An 18,913-nucleotide genomic window follows, 5' to 3' on the forward strand; every position below is an offset into this window, starting at 1 on the left:
AGATAAAATATACCTAAATAATGTATTTCTTTTGCCCAGCTTCCAAAAGTTTATGCGTTTATATCAACAGAAATAATAAATCAGTTAATGCTAGGTTATACATTGTAAGAATACATATATCAAATATATGCTCATATATCAAATGTTTCACACCATAGTTACATTTATTTTATACTAACATAGCATTTAGTTAAAAGGTACTATTGCATACAAAAGGGTATGCAATTACCCTTTTAATTTCAGTAAAAATTAAATATACAGCATTTCACACAATGATACTGTTATATATAATTCTATATTGCTTAAATATACAGTCTCAGTGTAAAGATTGCCCTATCAAAAATACGACTCCTTCCACCACCAAAAGGAGTAATGGAGAAAAATGGGTAATGAAGAGACTAAATTTCACTAAGACATAATAATGAGAGTGACAAGTATACAACTGAAATTATACAGGATGTCTCTCACATTTAAAACCCAGAAATATACAGTCATAATGGGCCATATAAACTGTCTCTCACTTTATGCTTCTCAGACACATCACAGGAAGTTGCAAGAAACTGAAAATTAGTAAGTACAACATAAGCTGCTGTGAAATAAAAGTTTCTTCCCATCTGAACAACTAGCAAATATTTCAGTCAGTCTTATTTAACTATGGATTTTTTTTTCTATATAAGAAATTCACCTTTTAATTTTTTTTTTAATAATCTCATCATTCTACTGTACAGAAGTTAAGCAGTGTAAAGAAGCTTAGTTGTCAATAAATACAAGTTCATTTTTGGTCTGTATGTATCTTGTAAAAAATTGTAGGTACTCATTTTGAGATATAAAAAGGAGTAGAAAACTTTTGTTCTATGTTAAAAGAATATTTTCTACAGCTTTGTAGGAGAGAGAGAATTCACTAAGAAGGTGATGTTTGCTGTGAGATAAGTCTTTGATATACTAGTGTAATGAATTTTGTATAAACTCTCCTTTGCTGTTATCATAAAGTTTTGTAAACTCCAAAAAAAAATGTTTTACAATAGGAGCTAAAAGAGAAGGAATCCAAGAAGTGGTTAACGCACATCTCTTGATATTGTTACCATGGCTTATTAATTGGATGATGTTGGCAGGAAAGACAGAAACCCTATTCTGAAGACATCAACAAGCCTTTTTTCTAAGGGGCTAAGGACTTTTAACATCAGAGAACACTCCAAAGTTGTTTTCTGCCTCTAGTAAATTTGCAAGCTGGCAAACGTTCTTTCTCTGCAAACCCAAAGAGCATATCCTTAGATCAAGGACCCAACATCACGATCCTTGACACAGTGAAGACCATAATCATATATTACTTTTAAATGTCATCTATCAATTTTATTTCCTGTTGCTTTATTACACTAAAGGAAGAATATGCAAAAGTTAGCTGTCTACTTTATATTACTCATGTTACTTCATACTTATTTCCTCTGTAGAAATAAATGGTCTTCTCTTTTATAACAGTTCTGGCAGCCTGTCCTTCTGTTCCTTTTCACTGAGATGAATAATTGCTGATGTAATTATGGATACTTTTGTTTGTATTCCTTCTTTATGAAAAATGTGAAATAACACTAAAAATTATTTTAAGATAAAGCTTTCATGTTACACAGCTGCAAGTGTTCCACAGGAAGACTCTAACCCAGGCTGAATAGTCAAAGCCAGGTCCAACTGAAATTGTAGCATTAGCAATACTCAGAAGTATTTCATCTATACGCCCTTAGCATTTTTTTCTGTATGTAGAAAAAATTAGAATGAATATTCCTGTGTTTTGCAATATTGATCGTCTCCCCCCAATCATTCAGGTAACATGGAACACTAGGGGGAACTGCAAAAATGGTGACATCAATATTAAAACAGACACGTATTTTACCATATTACTAAAACCACTTACATAATTAGTAAGTCTTCCTGTGTGTCCTTTATAATGCATATAAAATAAAATATGCAGTCATGCCCTGTGTCCATGGTATATACATTTCATCTGGTTCATCCAGAACTACAACTACTGGAAGAAATATGCTTGCTTGCAAAAAATAATAATAAAGAAGAATGTTCAACTTGAAAAAAAAAAAAAAGTAAAAGGTCTTTTAAAGTCATACATACCAAAACAGAGTAAATGTGCAAACACCTATAGACTGGAGAAAAGTCTACAAGATCTTGAGCAGTTAAAACCTGAGGAAAGGAAAAAGTTATAAATCTTAAAAAGCATATAATCTGCAAAATGTGACACAATACCAATAGAAATCGCCCACTTACTACATACTTGGTAAGACATCTTACCGGAAAGGAAATGTCCCTAACTTTCAAATTCAGTCTTAGTGCCCTCATCTTTAAAACTGTCTGATTTGGCTTCTTTAATATTTGGAAATATTTAAGGAAGAACTGATCAGTTAGTAGGGTGAGAAGTTAACAGACTGATATATATAAGTTTCAAGTGAATATGGAAATACATTGGGGTTGACAAAAGCCAAATTGGGTCCAGCAAAATTAACCATGTTGACAGGTTTTATGGCTATAAAAGCTGCTGTTTTGACACAAAGTGGTAGAATTAGTTTGTACTAATGACTTGAACAGCCACCGAATCAGTCTTTTTGCCAGTAATTCAGAACCCAAAAAGACTGTTCTAACACAGAAGAGTAAATTAACTGCTTGACTTCCCCCTCTCTTTTTTTACAGTATTAGATTTTATTTGTGTTATGAAAACATTATTTTCACAGCATTTTCCACCATTTAGATTTATTTCCACCTTAGATTTAAAGGTCTAAATATTTACCATTTTATTCAAATTATGGATATTAAGTGTTCTGAAACGCTTCTAAGACAAGCTGAAGTCCTGAACAAAGAACTGCTGGCTTTAGCAACAGAGGAAAATTCCACTGGGTCCAATAACCTTTTAAGTGAACAGGTACTATATAATATCACTTGCAGTTTGATTCCTGAATAATTAAAATTTCTATTCAATTGAATGTTCCCAAACATGATACTAAAGCTGTCATTCATACAATTAATATTTTGCGTTTTCCCCCTAAAATGTTGATCCCGTCTGGTGTCCCTTGAAAGTGTTCTCTTGTCCCTTCTAACATTGCTCCATCTATAGACAGCAGACTCCAAGTTTTGTTCAATAAAACTACAAAATCCACTTTAAATAAGATGTACTGATTTAATAAAACATCACCTCTTCTTCATGTTCATCATCTTCTTCAAATGTTCGCTTCAATGTAATTTCGTTCTTGGATTCCCAAATTCTGCTTCTACCTAAATGCATATTCCGACCATAGTTTACGTTATTCTGCTTCTGAAGAGTGGTACTAAAGGTTTTCTGCTGTTGTGCCTGTTTTAAAAGTAGTACCAATTGAGAGGGATGTAATGCAAATTCCATCATTGATGAGTATATGCTATGCCATGAAAAACAGGTGGTGATATTGAATACAAATCAGGGTAACTGCAGAATATGTGCTCTCAACCTATACTGCTGATTTTGTCCTTAGTTAGTTTCAGGTGGTGAACTCTAGTTCCAAATTCACCAGAACAGCTATTTTTTGTATGTTTTTTTCCCAAATCCCCAGAATGTAGTAGAAAAAAAATTACAAAGTCATCTTCACAACTTTCCCAATCAAACTACAAGCACAGAATCAAAATTCAAATCTTCATACAGTTATCATAACATAACTTTCCAGCTATTTGTTTGCTGTTTTCAGTTAAGCCCTAGCAAACAGTCAGCTGCAGAAGTCAAATGCACTATGTTGTCCGTATTGTTGAAAGAAATGCACCAAGGTAGCACTGTATAATCTTGTATTTAAGTGTGGAGAGATGCTCTTTTCCTCGGGTATGGCACGGGACAATACAATATCCAGTATCCAAACAACCTTGTTGAGAGACACAGTTAAGTTTCATTTATACTAATCAACACTGCATTTTACAAGAATTTTGTTTCTGAAAGACAAAACAAAATTCTAAAAATCTTAGATGACAAAATGGCAACCTAACATGAACTCTGCTCAGCAAGAAGTCAAGTTAAAACTTGACTTGCTCTCCAAGTAATTTTTAAAAGCATTAACTGCTTGCCCAGAACTTGCCCTGCACCAGTGCTTTTATGCGGCAGAGTATTTTGTGACAGAACAGGCAATGGCTCCATCTGTCCAAATCTCTCCTCAGTTCTCTTCCTTCTTACCATGCCTCTGAAGGATAATATGCCAATAATATATCCTGTATTAGTAGCACTTCAGAAAGAACTGGGCGGTAATCTCAACGCATCATTTAGTCTTATTCATCCTTGCAGGCTGGCCAGATGTGCTACTCTGTTTTGGTGCAGTAGCTGAGTTACAGACTTCCTAGGAGCTGACTACTCAAAGCATTTCACAATTTTATGATTTATTTATTTATTTATTGCAACTTAAGATACACAGCACTTTCCCTTCCCTTCCAAGGGAGGAAAATACTTCTTGTCTAGAACACAGACACAAATCTGAAAGGAAAAACTGAATGCTACTGAGGGGTAATGCTGCTGCCTCCTGTATTAGACACAGACTGCTGGAATTGTGAACTTCACATCCAGAGGAAGAAACTACATGAGATGTCAGCATCTTTGTTTTGCAGCTTTAGGTCAGTTTTCAAATCATCCTATTAGGCAGACTTACCTGCTTCATTGCAGTTTCCCCAATTCTGTCAGAATGCTTTCGAATGCTCTCTAAGAAATCCTTGAGATCAGACATAGAAATTTCTTTTATTTCTTCACGTAGTTTTGGAAGATTTTCTATCATTATCTGGCAAAAACGGTATTGGCTAACTCTAGGAAGATACAGATTTTCTAGCTGTTCCATTGTCTTTAAAGCAGAGTAGTACCTACAAAGAGATTAAAAGCAAATTATATAGCTTTCTTATCAAATTTTAATAAAACATTGTTTATTAGATATAGCATATCAATATCATACATGCAATCAATAAGCATCTCATGAAATTACTGTGTTCTTAGAAAAATGAGTAATGTGAAACAAGAGGTCGTCCATACAGTTTTCATTTGGAAAAAACAAACAAACAAACATCAGAGTAACTCAGTCAAGTCAAGATTTTAAATGGACTTCTACATAGCTCTTCTAATCAATATATTCCTAATACCACATGTAGAAACTTGTGGAACAGAGGCATTAAAGTTTTAACAACTCTCTCTCCTTCTAGATTGATTTTTTGTTGTTGTTTAAATTAATTTTTGGTTTTGAAACACAAATTGCCAATCATTTAACACTGCAGTATATGTACCAAACAACAAAAACAATCTTGGAAAAGTGTGCCTGCATGCATGTAATTTATTTAGGTGTATGTGAATACACACACACACATCCATACCCACTCTCCTTCCACCATCTGTAGCTCGAAAAGACATGCATAACTTATCTTAAGCAACATTTTTTCCAGCAGTCTAACATATTTTGCTATAAGTCATGCATCTAATTTACTGTTCTGACAAAATACAGTATGCCCCACCAACAAAATGACTGCTTTGAACAAGCTTTAAGGTCAGGAGGTTTTCCAAACGAAAAACAACAAAGATTGTATAATTTACAGTGTTCTTCAGTGTTCTGTTAGCCTACAGACTATTCATAGCAGAAATACAGAAGATGTGGCCTGAAAGAGGGGAAAAAGGAAAACACCAAGAAATATTTCTTCTCGTGTCCATAAATTATGAAGATAGGTAACTGTAGGGGAAAGAGTGAAACAGGCTATACTGAAATTGGTTGTCTACACACAAAATATCATGATAAAGTATTTTTTCATTTATCTTTTTCATAATAAAGTTATTTAAATGAAATTATGGAGCATTTCAGGAAAAATGAAAATAACTTGTATCCATCACATAAAATAAATGATACTGAAAATGCTGTACTGACAACAGGATCTGAACTCCCAGTAAATTGTAACAGAACATTTTATATGAATATTGCACAAGATTATTACTTTTAGTCCAGAGAGTTTAGTATGTCTGCATATTATCTGTAGATAGGACAGCAATTATCTGTAGATGTGAATTTTCCTTTACACAGCATTCTTAGTCCGGGAGGCTTTTAAAAAAACGCATTTATTTTGGCCTATTATAATGGATTAAAGTGAACCAATGTCTTCTAGCTTGGTATTGAATGGGAAAAGGAGAAAAACCGAGATCAAACTCAGTTAACTTGCTGTTTAGTTCCAAACCTTTCCAAAAATGCCAAGCGATGTACTTAGCCCAGTTTTAGCTTTTTGTATTACAACCTTGGCTCCTTTTTCTTTTTGAAGTCCTACACAATCAGTAATGCAAAACTACTGAATCATTTTGAAAGGGTAAAACAGAATATCTGCAAAGTTCATTGAAAATGTTCAAGAGAAACTGGAAATGTGTACTTTTTCAGTTGTGGTTCATCTGGATAGATAGACTTTATAGATAGAATAGGTCTTCATGTTCAAACTGAAATAAAATTCAAGCTGATGGTTTCCCTTCCACAGACAAGCAATAGTAAGTTGTTAATAGTTCAGTTCTGACTTAATGGTTCGTTCTGAAATAAACACTTTTTTTTTTGTTTTTAATTTTCTCAGTCAATGCATTTCTAAGCTAAGCTAACAATTCAGCATAGGCAGAGGATGTGAAAAACCTTCTCTTTTATTCTAGAACACAACTGCTTTCAGGAGACTGCAAATAAAGAGGTTTCAAGTGTAAATTAGGTGCTTTTGTTTATTATGTGCTTGGTTTATATAAAATATACATAAGGCAACAGGAATGTTGCAGATAAGAATGGATCTGGGGGTATTATGTGTGTGGGTTTTGTTGTTTTGTGTTTTTTGTGTGTTTTTTTTTTAAATAGCAAATGACTAAGAGGGGCCACATGGTGAGATTTCTGGGGAATAAAACCATAATAGCATCAAAATCGTATAAAAGGTTTGTATTTAAATTATACAGATCAGCTTATCAGAACACTGTTAGTTCATCTGGAAGGTTTTTGACTGCTGTCTCCAAGCTCAGAATTAACATAATCCACTTTAAATCCATTCTAGAGTCGCTTACTAATTATATATATATGGAGCTCAAGACCTTGCCCTTTTAGCATCTGTTCAGATAAAGCACTGAAGTCTTATTAATTTGAAGGTCACTTGCAGGTCAGGATTTAAACTAAAAAGTTTTGCATATCATACAAATACATCATTCCATGAAATATTTTCCTTTAAAAACATTCCATAGATTTAACTCAATGCTGAAGATTTTTACATTATATCATACATTATCATATAAAGGTGAAGACTGTCCATTTAAATATAAATGAGAAGCATTTTCAGTGTTATTTTTGTCATATAAATGTAGCAGTCACCTATCTATTCTTCTGAGCTAATCTTGTAAGAATATGTTTTCCAAAACAAATCTTACAAGTTTTGAAACCGAAGATAGAAGTTTGAAACAACAATGGAGATCATACAATAAGACTGTACTGAACTGATCCATCTTGTCATTACTGCCAGAACACTGTAAAATTGATTGATCAGACCTTTAATAACATCTCCACTATAAAAATGGAAACTTCTAAAATCAGCAAAAAGTGGGACTGAAAAACAAACAAACAAAACCAGGAGATTTTTTAACAGTGGAGTGTCATTTGGAGGCAGATATGAGAATTACTGTAACTTACTAAAAAAGCTCCACGTTAAATAGAGCAGTCAAGAACTGACACAGGATGGGAGCAAGATGAATTCAAAGGCTGTGTATTTCACTGAGTAGAAAGCATTTGCGTGCAAGTATTTGTGTACAGAAATGTACTGTCATGTAACTAAAACTTCCCATTAAAAAAAAAAAAGAAAAGAAAAGAAGAGATAATCTTGAAATTCTCACTTTAATTTTATTAAGAAACAGAAAGAATCTACAAAGAAAAAGATGTTATCTGAATTGTGTGCTTCCTTCGGAGACAAATACTATATATCCCTCTTATTACATTTCCATTGATTAAATACTCAATATTTTTTGTTCTCTATCAAAACAAAATAAATTTAAGGGAGTTGATTAGAATTTTTCAGTAATAAGAGTCAAATTCACACATTGAAAATATGTCACCTTTCACTACACAAACAACTTTTTTATTTCTAGTTGTCTTACAGTTGTCTTTATAATTCAACACCTGATTTTTAAGGTTCTCCAGCATACTAATGTTAAAAGTTGCCCAAAGGATAACCAAATTAGAAGATCAAGGCACCGCTATTCTGAAACTTCTGGATAGTGACTCAAAAGTTCAGTATTTCCAAAAATCATATGGAAGACCTCCTGTGTTAAAAAAAAAAAAAAAAAAAAAAAAAAAAAAAACAAGTTCTATGGAATACATTTTTCATCCATAATGATGTGGTAGGTGTCCATTCTTTAAAACAGTAATTATCAAACAAATAATATTATGAAGATGGTGAGAAAGAATGCAGCTTTCAGCACAGTAACGAATGCCTATTTTTAGGGTGTTTCTTTTGTTGTTATTGTTGTAGTTATTGTTCTGTTTTGTTGTGGGGAAGGGGGTTGCCAGAAGCAGGATGCCACTGGGCATTGATATGTAGTTGGTAAAGTCCAGTGCTTCATTTTGACATCACTCCAAAACAATGCAGAAAAACAAATGAGCATCGCTTTTTATCTGCTCTATCTTCCCTTGTCATACAGATATGAGAACCAAGTTATACATGTATAAACTATGAAATTTCCCTATTTGTATTCTCCATGTCTTAACATTTATTTGAATGCATGGAATGTTTATGCAGAGAAAGGTTGCATGATTCTTAGTGAGCCTTAGTAACCTAAAAGACTAAATAAGTCTGTCTTTTCCACAGTTCAGAAGAAGGTATAGCAAGGTCAGAAAATAAACCCAAGCTTTTCAGGGCAAAAAGCTCAGTCTGAAAGACCATAGTCGTTCCCAGAACAGACTGAAGAAGATTCAGCAACAACCTTTGCAGATTTAATCATTTAATTATTTTCATTTTGTGTTGGGAGTGTTTGTTTGTTTGTTTGTTGTTTTTAGTAATACTTACTGTGAAAGAATTTTTGCAAAAACACCAGTTTTAACGATTCCAATTAGACTGGTCATCCACAATCACTTGAAGCAGCTCTTTCCAGTGAAATGTATCAAAATGAGAGCTCTTTCCAGTGAAATGTATCAAAACCCAAACACACGGGCCATGCCAACAGAACTATATGAAATATGTAATGACCTTATCTCTGACTTAAAACTAAAGGAAGTTCACTAGGTGTTCTGAAGAGCAGTGTACAAACCATGCCTCTCCCTTGTGCTTCCTCCTCTAAGACTTTAAACCCTCCATAAATCTTTCCAGCCAACTGTGTCTGTTTAGAGCAGATTCCTCAATTATTTCCTCTCAACTATAGTTCTTGTCAACTTGTGTTATGCATGGCTCAGGAAACAGATAAATAGGATACAGATTCTTTCACCTCTAGGTCATCAGTTCAAACATAGCCCATGTTGGTAGTGACCAGAAGTTGCTACCAATCGATGACTTTTTGGACTCCTCAGTAAAACTTCATTCTGTCTGCATAAAGCAGAATGTGTTCCAGACCCCAAATCCCACATTATCTTGAGAGGTGGCCATCAAGAAAAAAAGAAATGGAATTCCAATTTTTATTGTAGAACAACTATTCCCTATAATATAGAACATCCACACTTTCTTCTTCCCTTTTTCCAAATATTAGAAAGGCTAGTTTGACTCATAGTGTCACATTTAAAGAAAATGGAATAAGGAAATTATATTCTAAAAGGCTCAAACAAACTCAAAAGAAAAGAGGTCTTCCCTCCCCCCCCCCTTTTTTTTAAACCAATGAAAGCTTTGCTGCATTCACAAATCTCAGTGAAAGCTTATGTGAAAAATTATGTTTGTCCAAAATAAACACTCCTATAATTTTGTTAAGTCAGGCATTGTGAATGCTTGTATCTCTGACTCTTCCAAGAAAGCCTCACAGCAGAACTTAGGAAGGGCAGTTTTGAAATTCCTTGTACCTGTACACATCAGCTGTGAAATCTTAGCACTAATGCTCTGCATGTCCTTGTCACTGCTGAACCACTTAGTGATAAAGACCAGGACACATTCACCCTTTGGATTTGTTGCCTGGTAAGCCACAAGGAAATTATCATTTGAATTAATTGCAAGTTCTATGAAATATCCACCTCTAGGCTGTATTATAGAAAATTGTAAGTCACAGGCAAAGTAGTGACCATACCGTAGCTAATGAGATCTATCTGAGCTGGAGCAGTAGCCTGCAGCACAGTCTAAACCTTCTGTACTCCAAGTGATTTCAAGGCATGGTACATCAAAGCTATGGCATCTCCCCTTTCCCTTAGATCTTTTTATGGTATGACAAGGACATGTCCAAACCCCTCAATTCAGTGTATCATCATTTGGCTTGCAACATTTAAGATTTCCAGTCTAGCAACTCCTTCCACAGGAAAATTATGAATGAATCTTTTAAATAATGGAAATTTAGTTTTAGATTTAACAAATACTGATGCTTTTCAGAAAGCCCATCAAATATCAGTGAACTCTAACTGCAAATCTATTTTGTAAACAGAGTGAAAACGTTAAAAGCCATCTGCCATTTTATCTCACTGAAGTGATCTCTCCACGATGATGTTAGGAATTATCATTTCCCTCACAATTTTACAGCCAGAATGTTTTTTATTTTGCCCGACAGATCAGTGGAATGGTAGAATGTAGACCTTGATCCTAGTGTTTCCAAATTTTCAACGTGCAAGAAGCAGCACACTCTGCAGACCACCTTGCACAAGGCAGCAGGAAGTGGTGCAGCTCAGGCAGCACACCCTGCACTACATTCTCCAAGCAGACTAGCAGGGGCACCAGACTGTTTACATCCTTTTGCTGAGCAGCTCCAAAAATCACTGCAACGGCATGCTGCCAGCTACTTCAAGCAAACGTCAAGCCAGTGTTTTGCTCAGAAGACCTTGTGTATAGTAGTCAAGCTGGTGAGATCTACCACACTGGGTCCTATCCAGCAAGTTTTGATTGTAATGTGATACAGCAAAAGCCGTAGCTATTAGTTTCTCCTCAAAGCACTCGTATTTCTGCAGAAAACCTCCTCCACAGTATGTGTGTACAAGTGTCACATACCACATTAATTGATGACGAAGATGTATCAGATTTGCTACAGTGCTGCTGATTAATCTGGTGCATAGATCTGATCCATTTTGGACATGTCTGCACACAGGCTTTCAAGCTGATTTACTCATACACAAAGGCAATTGTTTAGGATATTTAAGTGTCCAGCAGTATGACAAGAGGTGTTGCCTATTGAGACCACAGAAATCCAAACACACAGTCAAAAAGTACTTCCAGATTGCACTGCATACATCTGACTATGCACAAATGGTTCTAAATGGAGACAGTTAGATCCAGACAGACTTGTTAACAGGAGCTCCCTGCAGTGGTGCCAGGAGCACACAGAGGCGATGACAATGACCGCAAATCCAGCAGGGAAGAGAAAGAGCAATCAGTGTGACTGGGGCTGCATGAAGCGCACCAAGGGACAAAGTGGCAATGATCCTGTAGAAAGCAGGAAGAAGAAAAAGAAGAAGCTGTATTCCTGGGGTGTGCGTGCATGAGGTACAAGGTGGCAGCAGCAGCCCTGTGGGACAGGATGACAGCTGCAGGGAGGCAGGGGCAGACAAGAGGCTGGGGAGAGAGAACTGGGAATAAAGGGGTACAGCTGCAACGAGCGGCGCTCAGAGAAAACGGAAAATGAAGACACAACAGAGGAAGGTGCAACTGGTGAGGTACCAGTCAAAAAAAACCCTATAATACAATTTTATTTTTATCATAGAATTTTATTTTTCATTATGGTTTTGATTATGTTTGCTTTTTTTTTTTTTTCTTTTCAACACTGATGAAAAAACACAACACTTTCTGCACTTCATTCTCATAGTTCTACATACACAAAAAATTAGCACAGATACCAGACAGATCTGAGGAAAAATATATGGAATAAAATGTCCTTTTTTCTTGAATTATAATTTTGATTTAAATATATTATGATAAATTAAGCAGATATTAATGTACACTGCAAAGGTCTTTACTCCCTAACAGTTGTGGTGTTCTTGCATTTTAAACTGTTTCAAGTATTAAAAAATACCTTCTATTTCACATTTTATAAACTTATTTTCACTGCATTTAATGCTTTTTTAACTAAACATTACTTTTCATGGCAATCATTAAGGTCCCAGAAGTCTTTATTTAGTATAACATTTGTCCACTTGTACTGACATTCTTGAAACATAGACAAGATATGAAAAGACTATTCATACCACACTACAGGACTTAGAAAATTGACTTGTCCACACTAGCTTTTGCTAATCTACCGGTTTATTTACAAACATATTTTGCTAAGAAAAATAAATTCACTCACCTTTTTACATTCATCTGTTCTTTTAATTTGCTGTACATTTCCAGCACTGCATAAAAACAAGCAGATTAACCCATGGATCTTATTGTGGCTTTAGTTAATAAAAAAAAAAAGGCAACGTATACTGTAAAGAACAAAATAAACCACAGAAAAGGATACGCTAAATTTGCCTTAGTCGATTCCTGCTACAACAGGAATGTAGTAAAACTAGCAAAACAAAACAAAAAAAAAAATCTAGAAAGCAGCTAAGGCAAATAAAAAAAATGCCAATATCTTAACAGCTTTCAAATGAAAAAACAATTAAGATTAAACAGAATAGTAGACACTACATCATTTGTTCACTTGTTATGCACCATAACTTCAACTGTATTACAAGTCTATGTCCTGTCTCCATTAAATGGCAACAGTACCATCTACTGTAACCATAGCAAGTCAGCAACAAGACTTAACGAAGGAAAGTTCTCAAATCTGTTTTACGCTAATATTACAAACATTATAGAGCTAGGTGTAACCCTACAATATCACCTTTCTAAAACACTTTTTAGAGCCCTTATGGTTTATTTAAAAAAAAAGACTGCAATGACACAGACAAAAGATGTTCAAATGGACTCATCAGTATTTTTCACAGAACTCAAACAGTAAAAAAAATTAAGCAACAAATTTATTGTTTACCATATTAAAAGTATGACTGCATTTGAAGCTGTATGTGGCTACATTGTTTGCATCATTTATATCTGTCTCAATGTCTTCTCACAAAGTGACATAATTACCCTATGTCAAACACTGTAAAGTTGCGGAATCTACATGCAGACAGCTTTCTAAAACCCAGCAATCCTTCTGCTAAACTGGATGTTACAAGAACACAACTTAAAAATAAAATTCTTTTGCACTTTGGCTATTTTGACTTACTTTTTGCCATCGTATTCAGCTATCTGGCACTCACCTGGAAGACACAACTGTAGTTTTTCCACAACTGTTGTAATATTCCGTTGTTGAACTCTACATCGGATGATTTCCTCTGTTTGGGCTATCACCTTGGAGTGTTGTTTTTTTAAAAGAAAATTACAATTAAATTATGCAAATAAACTTAATTTGCTACAAATATTCATAATGCCCATATAGGAAGCACCATTTTCTCACCTCTTTCCCAGCATCCTGAAGCCTTCGGTTGGTATCAGTAACTTGGACCTTAAAAATAATTTCACCTTTGTTAGACAAATATGCATATATTGCCCTGATGTGACTGCTCACCCTTGTAATCAGATCATGCTTCATGAGAAACTTAGAACAAAGAAATGCAAATTCAAATTAACTCTACAGCTTGAACTTGAACTTTTGATCGCAAAGGGCTTTTGTTAACTTCAATTACTTATGACAGTTCTTTCTAACAGATTCTGTGGCAAACTTCTCAAATTTACTTGGGATTTTTGAACTTTCCTTGTTTCTGTAGGTCTGTCAAACAATTCAAATCATTGACCCAATTGACCACTGGTCCCTTTTTGATAACCTCAATGAGCTCTATGGGCCATTCATTGTCTGTAAGAAATGGTGATTGCATTTTATGGTAATTAAACATTCATACTTTGCTGAATGCAAACACTGGGTGGTTGATTAACATCAAACGTGGAAATCTCCAAACCACAGCAACATTTTAATGCTGCAGGTGCAGGCAAAGCTCGACCTCAGATTTTCCCACATAGTAAGTGACTCATTAGGTCATCATAATAAGGAAGCACATTCTAGTTTATTAAAAATCTCATTAATTTCTGAACAAAGATGCTCAATGACCTCATTGACGCTGTATTTGGTCTCTTGTTATCTGAATATCCTTTATATAATGCTCTTCTAATCATAACCTCTGATGAACTATGCTCATTCTGTCTGGTGTGCATATTTTGCTCTCAAAAGTGTAAAGAGAGCTAAAAGGGACGGATCTCATAATTCACTATCCTCCATTCTGATTTGTGAGTAAATCTTAGTTCTCATTTCTAAAGAAAACTGCTAACTCCACCTACTCTCCTACTCATTTCCAGAGTAAATAAAATGTATTTTTCATGAATAATTGCAGCGTTTTTATTTTTCCATTAAAGATTTGAAACCTTCTAAGGTCTGACATATAAACACATGATCAGAAAAAGCAGGCCTACAAAAGCAATACTGGTTTTGCCGATACTTTAGCATTTGTTGTTCTTTACCGTGTGAGAAAGCCTTTAAGAAATGGCAAAAATAATTTTGGTAACATGTTCCAAAAACATACATTAAAAACAAAACAAAACAAAACACAGAATTGGACCTAATAACATATTCAGCTTTATAAATGTATTACTGGATCAGACAACACAGTCCTTGTCACAAGTCCCAGGTAATCCACTTTAAAAACAAACAGAACTGTTGGAAATACCAGGGTGTATGTGATAGCCATGAAAATACTATTCTTCAGTAGAAAAGTCAAGTCCCTTTTCCTTGAATTCAAAGACAATGATACAAAACACTGAGAAACTAGTTCCTTACCTTTAATTTTTCTGCGTCAGCCCTAACTTTAAGAAGTTCTGTAATAGCATCCACAAAGCCCTGATGGTGAAAATTGCACATCTTTTCTATCTCCCTGTCATGGTTACGTATGCAGGCGTCTAGTTTTTCCATAAACCTCTGATGTGCATTTGGCTGGTCATCATATACAGACCTGTTAAATACAAGTAAGAAAATCAGAGTTTACTTTCCCACCCACCAGTTAAGTGCAGTATGCAAGAATCTTTATTGAAATATCTCTAAAATACACAAAAGCATGCAAACTTGATGTTATGGTACCATCATTTGTGATGCACTCCACCAAAATCAGCATTAAAACAAACAGATAGTGCAAAATTGAGAACAGAACCCAGCCCTTATGGCATTAATCCAGGTGCTTAACCAGTTACATCATGGTTGACCTGAGCCTCACTGGTCTGTTGTTTATGCCCTAATGCTCAAATACGGGTACAAAAGATTCAGTTTCTCTGACCACTTCAAATAGCATGGATCACTTTTCCATCAAACTCCACTATTTCTTCAGTATAAGAAAGTGCAAACATACAAATTTGCTTTTCTAGTACTCCTAACAGCAGTTATCCAGCAGCGCCAGTGTTGGGTACTCGCAGACAGCGTGACCCGAGCAGTGTGCTGCTATGGCCAGATGCCCAGCCACCCTGTTCCCCTCCCATCCTCCAGCCCCCTCAAAACATGTCCTAAAGGAAAATCATGATATGCGCATGCCTAAGGCTGCTACCTATATGGGATCTAACTTTCAGGAATGGCTAAAATGATGTCTTTTGATTTATTTTACTGATTGGTTGAGTGCTAAACATAGAAACCTCAAGTGGGAAATATGACTCCAGAAGTTACCAGTGTAGCCTGTTGAGCTGCATCAGAAATAGAAAGCTGCAGGGAAAAATACTCAAGCATGAGAAAGAGCAAAGACAACTGTGGGCAATTTAAAGCTTTAGACTTAGTAGAAGAAGCAAAAAAGGGGTATTACAGAGAACTGCATTCCGTAACTGCAACTCCTAACCCTATACCTAACCCTTTCCCAAGAAGGAACCCTAATACAATTGAACCTGAACACCAAAACATATCCCTAACCGTAACCAAATGCTACCTCTAACACTAACTCTTAACCCTAATGCAAGCACTAACCTAAACACTCACACTAACCCCTAACTTTAACCATAATCCTAATCTGCTACCCTGGAAATCAAAGGTATGAAGTCTCCTAAGAAAGTGAGCAATTCAAAACAAAACAAAAAAAAAAAACACAGGAGATTGAAGACCTCAAAAATGCCGTTGTTTTTTTTTTTTAGCCTTTAATTTCTCTCCATAATTGCAAAGATTTCTCCATAAATGTAGAATAAATAAATAGTAACATGAGGGAATAAAATGGGAAAAAGGTTGAAGTTCCAAAGGTCTCACTGCTGCTTGTGGGAGACTTCAGTCTGAAGTTCAAAAACCAGGCAACAGTAAGCAAAAGTCTCTAAAACTCTCAAGGACAGGGAAAGGACTTCCCTTCTGGTCTTCTTGCAGAAGTATGACTTCCCATAGTCAAGATCCTCTTTTCTAACCAGACCAGCTGGGCTCCACCAAGGTCTGGGGTCATCACCACCTGGTTCAACAAATCTATGGCTGAGTGTCTGCTAAGAACTTGACCTTTCAAGGAAGACTGAAAAGAGACTGTAACTAGATTCTTGATGCTTTTTTAGTTCCTTCTGACCTTGGGCAACATATTGAGAGAAGCAATTGAAGTTAGAGAAATAAGAAAGGTAATACGTTGTCCCACATGGTGAAGGAAGAAAGACAGTTCCAGACAGCCTGCTTGCTCTAAATATTTTCTCATTATCCATGCAATAAAATATTCCGGTTTGTCTGATAAATCAACCCCTAAAAGTTGCGAGGATTATTCTCCTTTGCTTCTGATAGGAAAAGAAGGCTAGCACGCTGAAAGGCAGGCTCTTTCCTCCTAAGAGCACCGGTGGAAAATCCAAAGTTGTTGACCCATGAAATGAATCACAAAGGGGGAAAAAAAATGCCCCTCACCCTTTCCACTGCTGCAGTTTGAAATGACAGCTGGAAGGAGCAAAAGTGTCACAGCCAGCCTCGCTCCCCGAGGTTCCTGGCAGGCTGCCTGACAGGAACACCTCATGGCTGCCCAGGGCAGCCGCGGTGCGAAGGGCTGGGCTGGAAGATGGAAGCGACCCGCACCTGCGGCCTACTGCGGCCCAGAGGGGGGAGGAAGCTGCAAGCCGCATGGCACTGGGTGAACCCTCGCTGGGCAAGCTGATGTTTTGCATCTGGAGAAATTGGGAGAGACACGTGGACTACACTGCCTCTAAAGATATGGGAAAGGGGTGAGGAAAAAGGTTCAACAAGCGATGTTGGAGTGCTCCAAAACAGCACAAGCTGGTTATGTGAGCTCTGCTCTGGCTCTACAAGAAAAGGGTGAGAGGTGTCGAAACCTGCAGGGTGGGCAGAGAGGGACACCTGCCTTCCTCTAGAGCACCAATTCTGGAGAAGAAATAAAAAGATTAGGAGGACCAGAGGCATCAGATAGTGCCCTCACAGATATTGTGCATGCATGAGCTCCCCCAGAATGTGCTAAAGCGGAACAAGCAAAAAGCTCTCTTTATTACTGCTGCCTTAAGCCTTTTAACAGCAGGAGGAGTCTCAAAGTTTAGGTCTCCTTCCAGTGTTCTCAAAAAATAAAATAAAATCAAAAAGGCCAAAAAAAAGAGGTATAATTATCACAAAAATAGGGGACTTCTCTCTAGCACTGTGTACTCAGTTGTCAACATATTTGTAAGTGAAAACAGTAAAACACAGTAGACTAAATATACCTAAAACGAGAACAAGACAGTAAAAAGATGGAGGAAGGGGAACTCCACAGCTGCATTTGTACCACCAAAGTTTCTGCTTGTGGTGGCAGCAACACACTGTCTTTTTGGACCTTGTTATTGCCTGCTGACTGCAGTGCATAAAATTAATATATAAAAGGTCAGATGTATTATCAAAATATTTAATTCAAAACCATACAGTAAGTGTTTAATGTCAGGAAACAATATCAGTACACTGACTTAACCACAAGATTACCCTGCCTTATTAAAATAAGGGTAACTATTTTATGTTCTACATTATACTGCTTACTGGAAGGATACTAACAAAATTATGACCTAAATGATAATCTGTGATCTAAACCAATAGTTTAATGGAGTCCCTTAAGATTCACTAATGGTATAAATTCCATATTAATTCCAAATGTAAATAGCTCCACCTTGTGGGAAGAGTAACAAATCAACCCTCTTCAGCACACGAAGGAAAAAAATCCTGAGAACTGCCTACTTTTAAAGAAATAAATCACAGTATTTAGAAAAAAAAAAAATCATACTTTGTATCACAATTCCCTGATATCCATGATAAGTAAGAAAATGAATTAAAACGCTCCCTAACTTTCTCAGTACTCTGCACTCTTAGGACACTATACACATGCAACTTCAGAGGCTTAGAAAGAAGTCTGACCTAAAGCAGCAGTATTTAAGAAGTGTACACGTACTTGAGAGAGCCGTGCCACCTCTGGCCATGAACAGAAATTACACTTTTTCTCAAAACTGGAAATAGAACTGAGGAATGCATGCCTGATTTACCCCGTAGGTAACCCTACTACAGTGCGGTTTATTTTTGCTCCTGAAGTTTATTTGCTGCGCACACATTTCAAAATTGACCTTGATGTAGCTAAATAATTACGAACTTTGAATAATTATTTGAAAGTTATGGCACTGCAAGCAGTTCCAATAATAATTCTGTGCTTTTCAGTTCAACTCTAAAGAGAAATCACCATGTGCATTTGGGCAATGCGCAAGCTGCCAGGACAGGGCAGGTGCTACCTTCACTCTCAACAGATGGGGCAAGCTGGGCACCCAGGAAGAGCACAAGCAGAGGTGAAGGATGTTCTGTTAATGAGTGTAGCAG

General features: G+C 36.1%; 1 protein-coding gene across 1 annotated transcript in view; it reads right to left on the reverse strand.

Annotated features, from left to right (window-relative positions):
* The window catches only part of EXOC6 (exocyst complex component 6), a 90,484-nt gene that overhangs the window by 58,294 nt on the left and 13,277 nt on the right, over positions 1-18,913 (reverse strand). Inside the window, exons 2-8 of the mRNA XM_032191264.1 lie at positions 14,933-15,104; positions 13,562-13,609; positions 13,365-13,455; positions 12,425-12,470; positions 4,650-4,854; positions 3,188-3,343; positions 2,116-2,184 (exon numbers count right to left, since the gene is read on the reverse strand). Of these exons, the coding sequence (XP_032047155.1) occupies positions 2,116-2,184; positions 3,188-3,343; positions 4,650-4,854; positions 12,425-12,470; positions 13,365-13,455; positions 13,562-13,609; positions 14,933-15,104 (787 nt within the window). The remainder of the gene's footprint in view (positions 1-2,115; positions 2,185-3,187; positions 3,344-4,649; positions 4,855-12,424; positions 12,471-13,364; positions 13,456-13,561; positions 13,610-14,932; positions 15,105-18,913) is intronic.

Source organism: Aythya fuligula, chromosome 7 (assembly GCF_009819795.1).
Source record: "Aythya fuligula isolate bAytFul2 chromosome 7, bAytFul2.pri, whole genome shotgun sequence".
In the NCBI taxonomy this organism is placed as follows: domain Eukaryota; kingdom Metazoa; phylum Chordata; class Aves; order Anseriformes; family Anatidae; genus Aythya; species Aythya fuligula.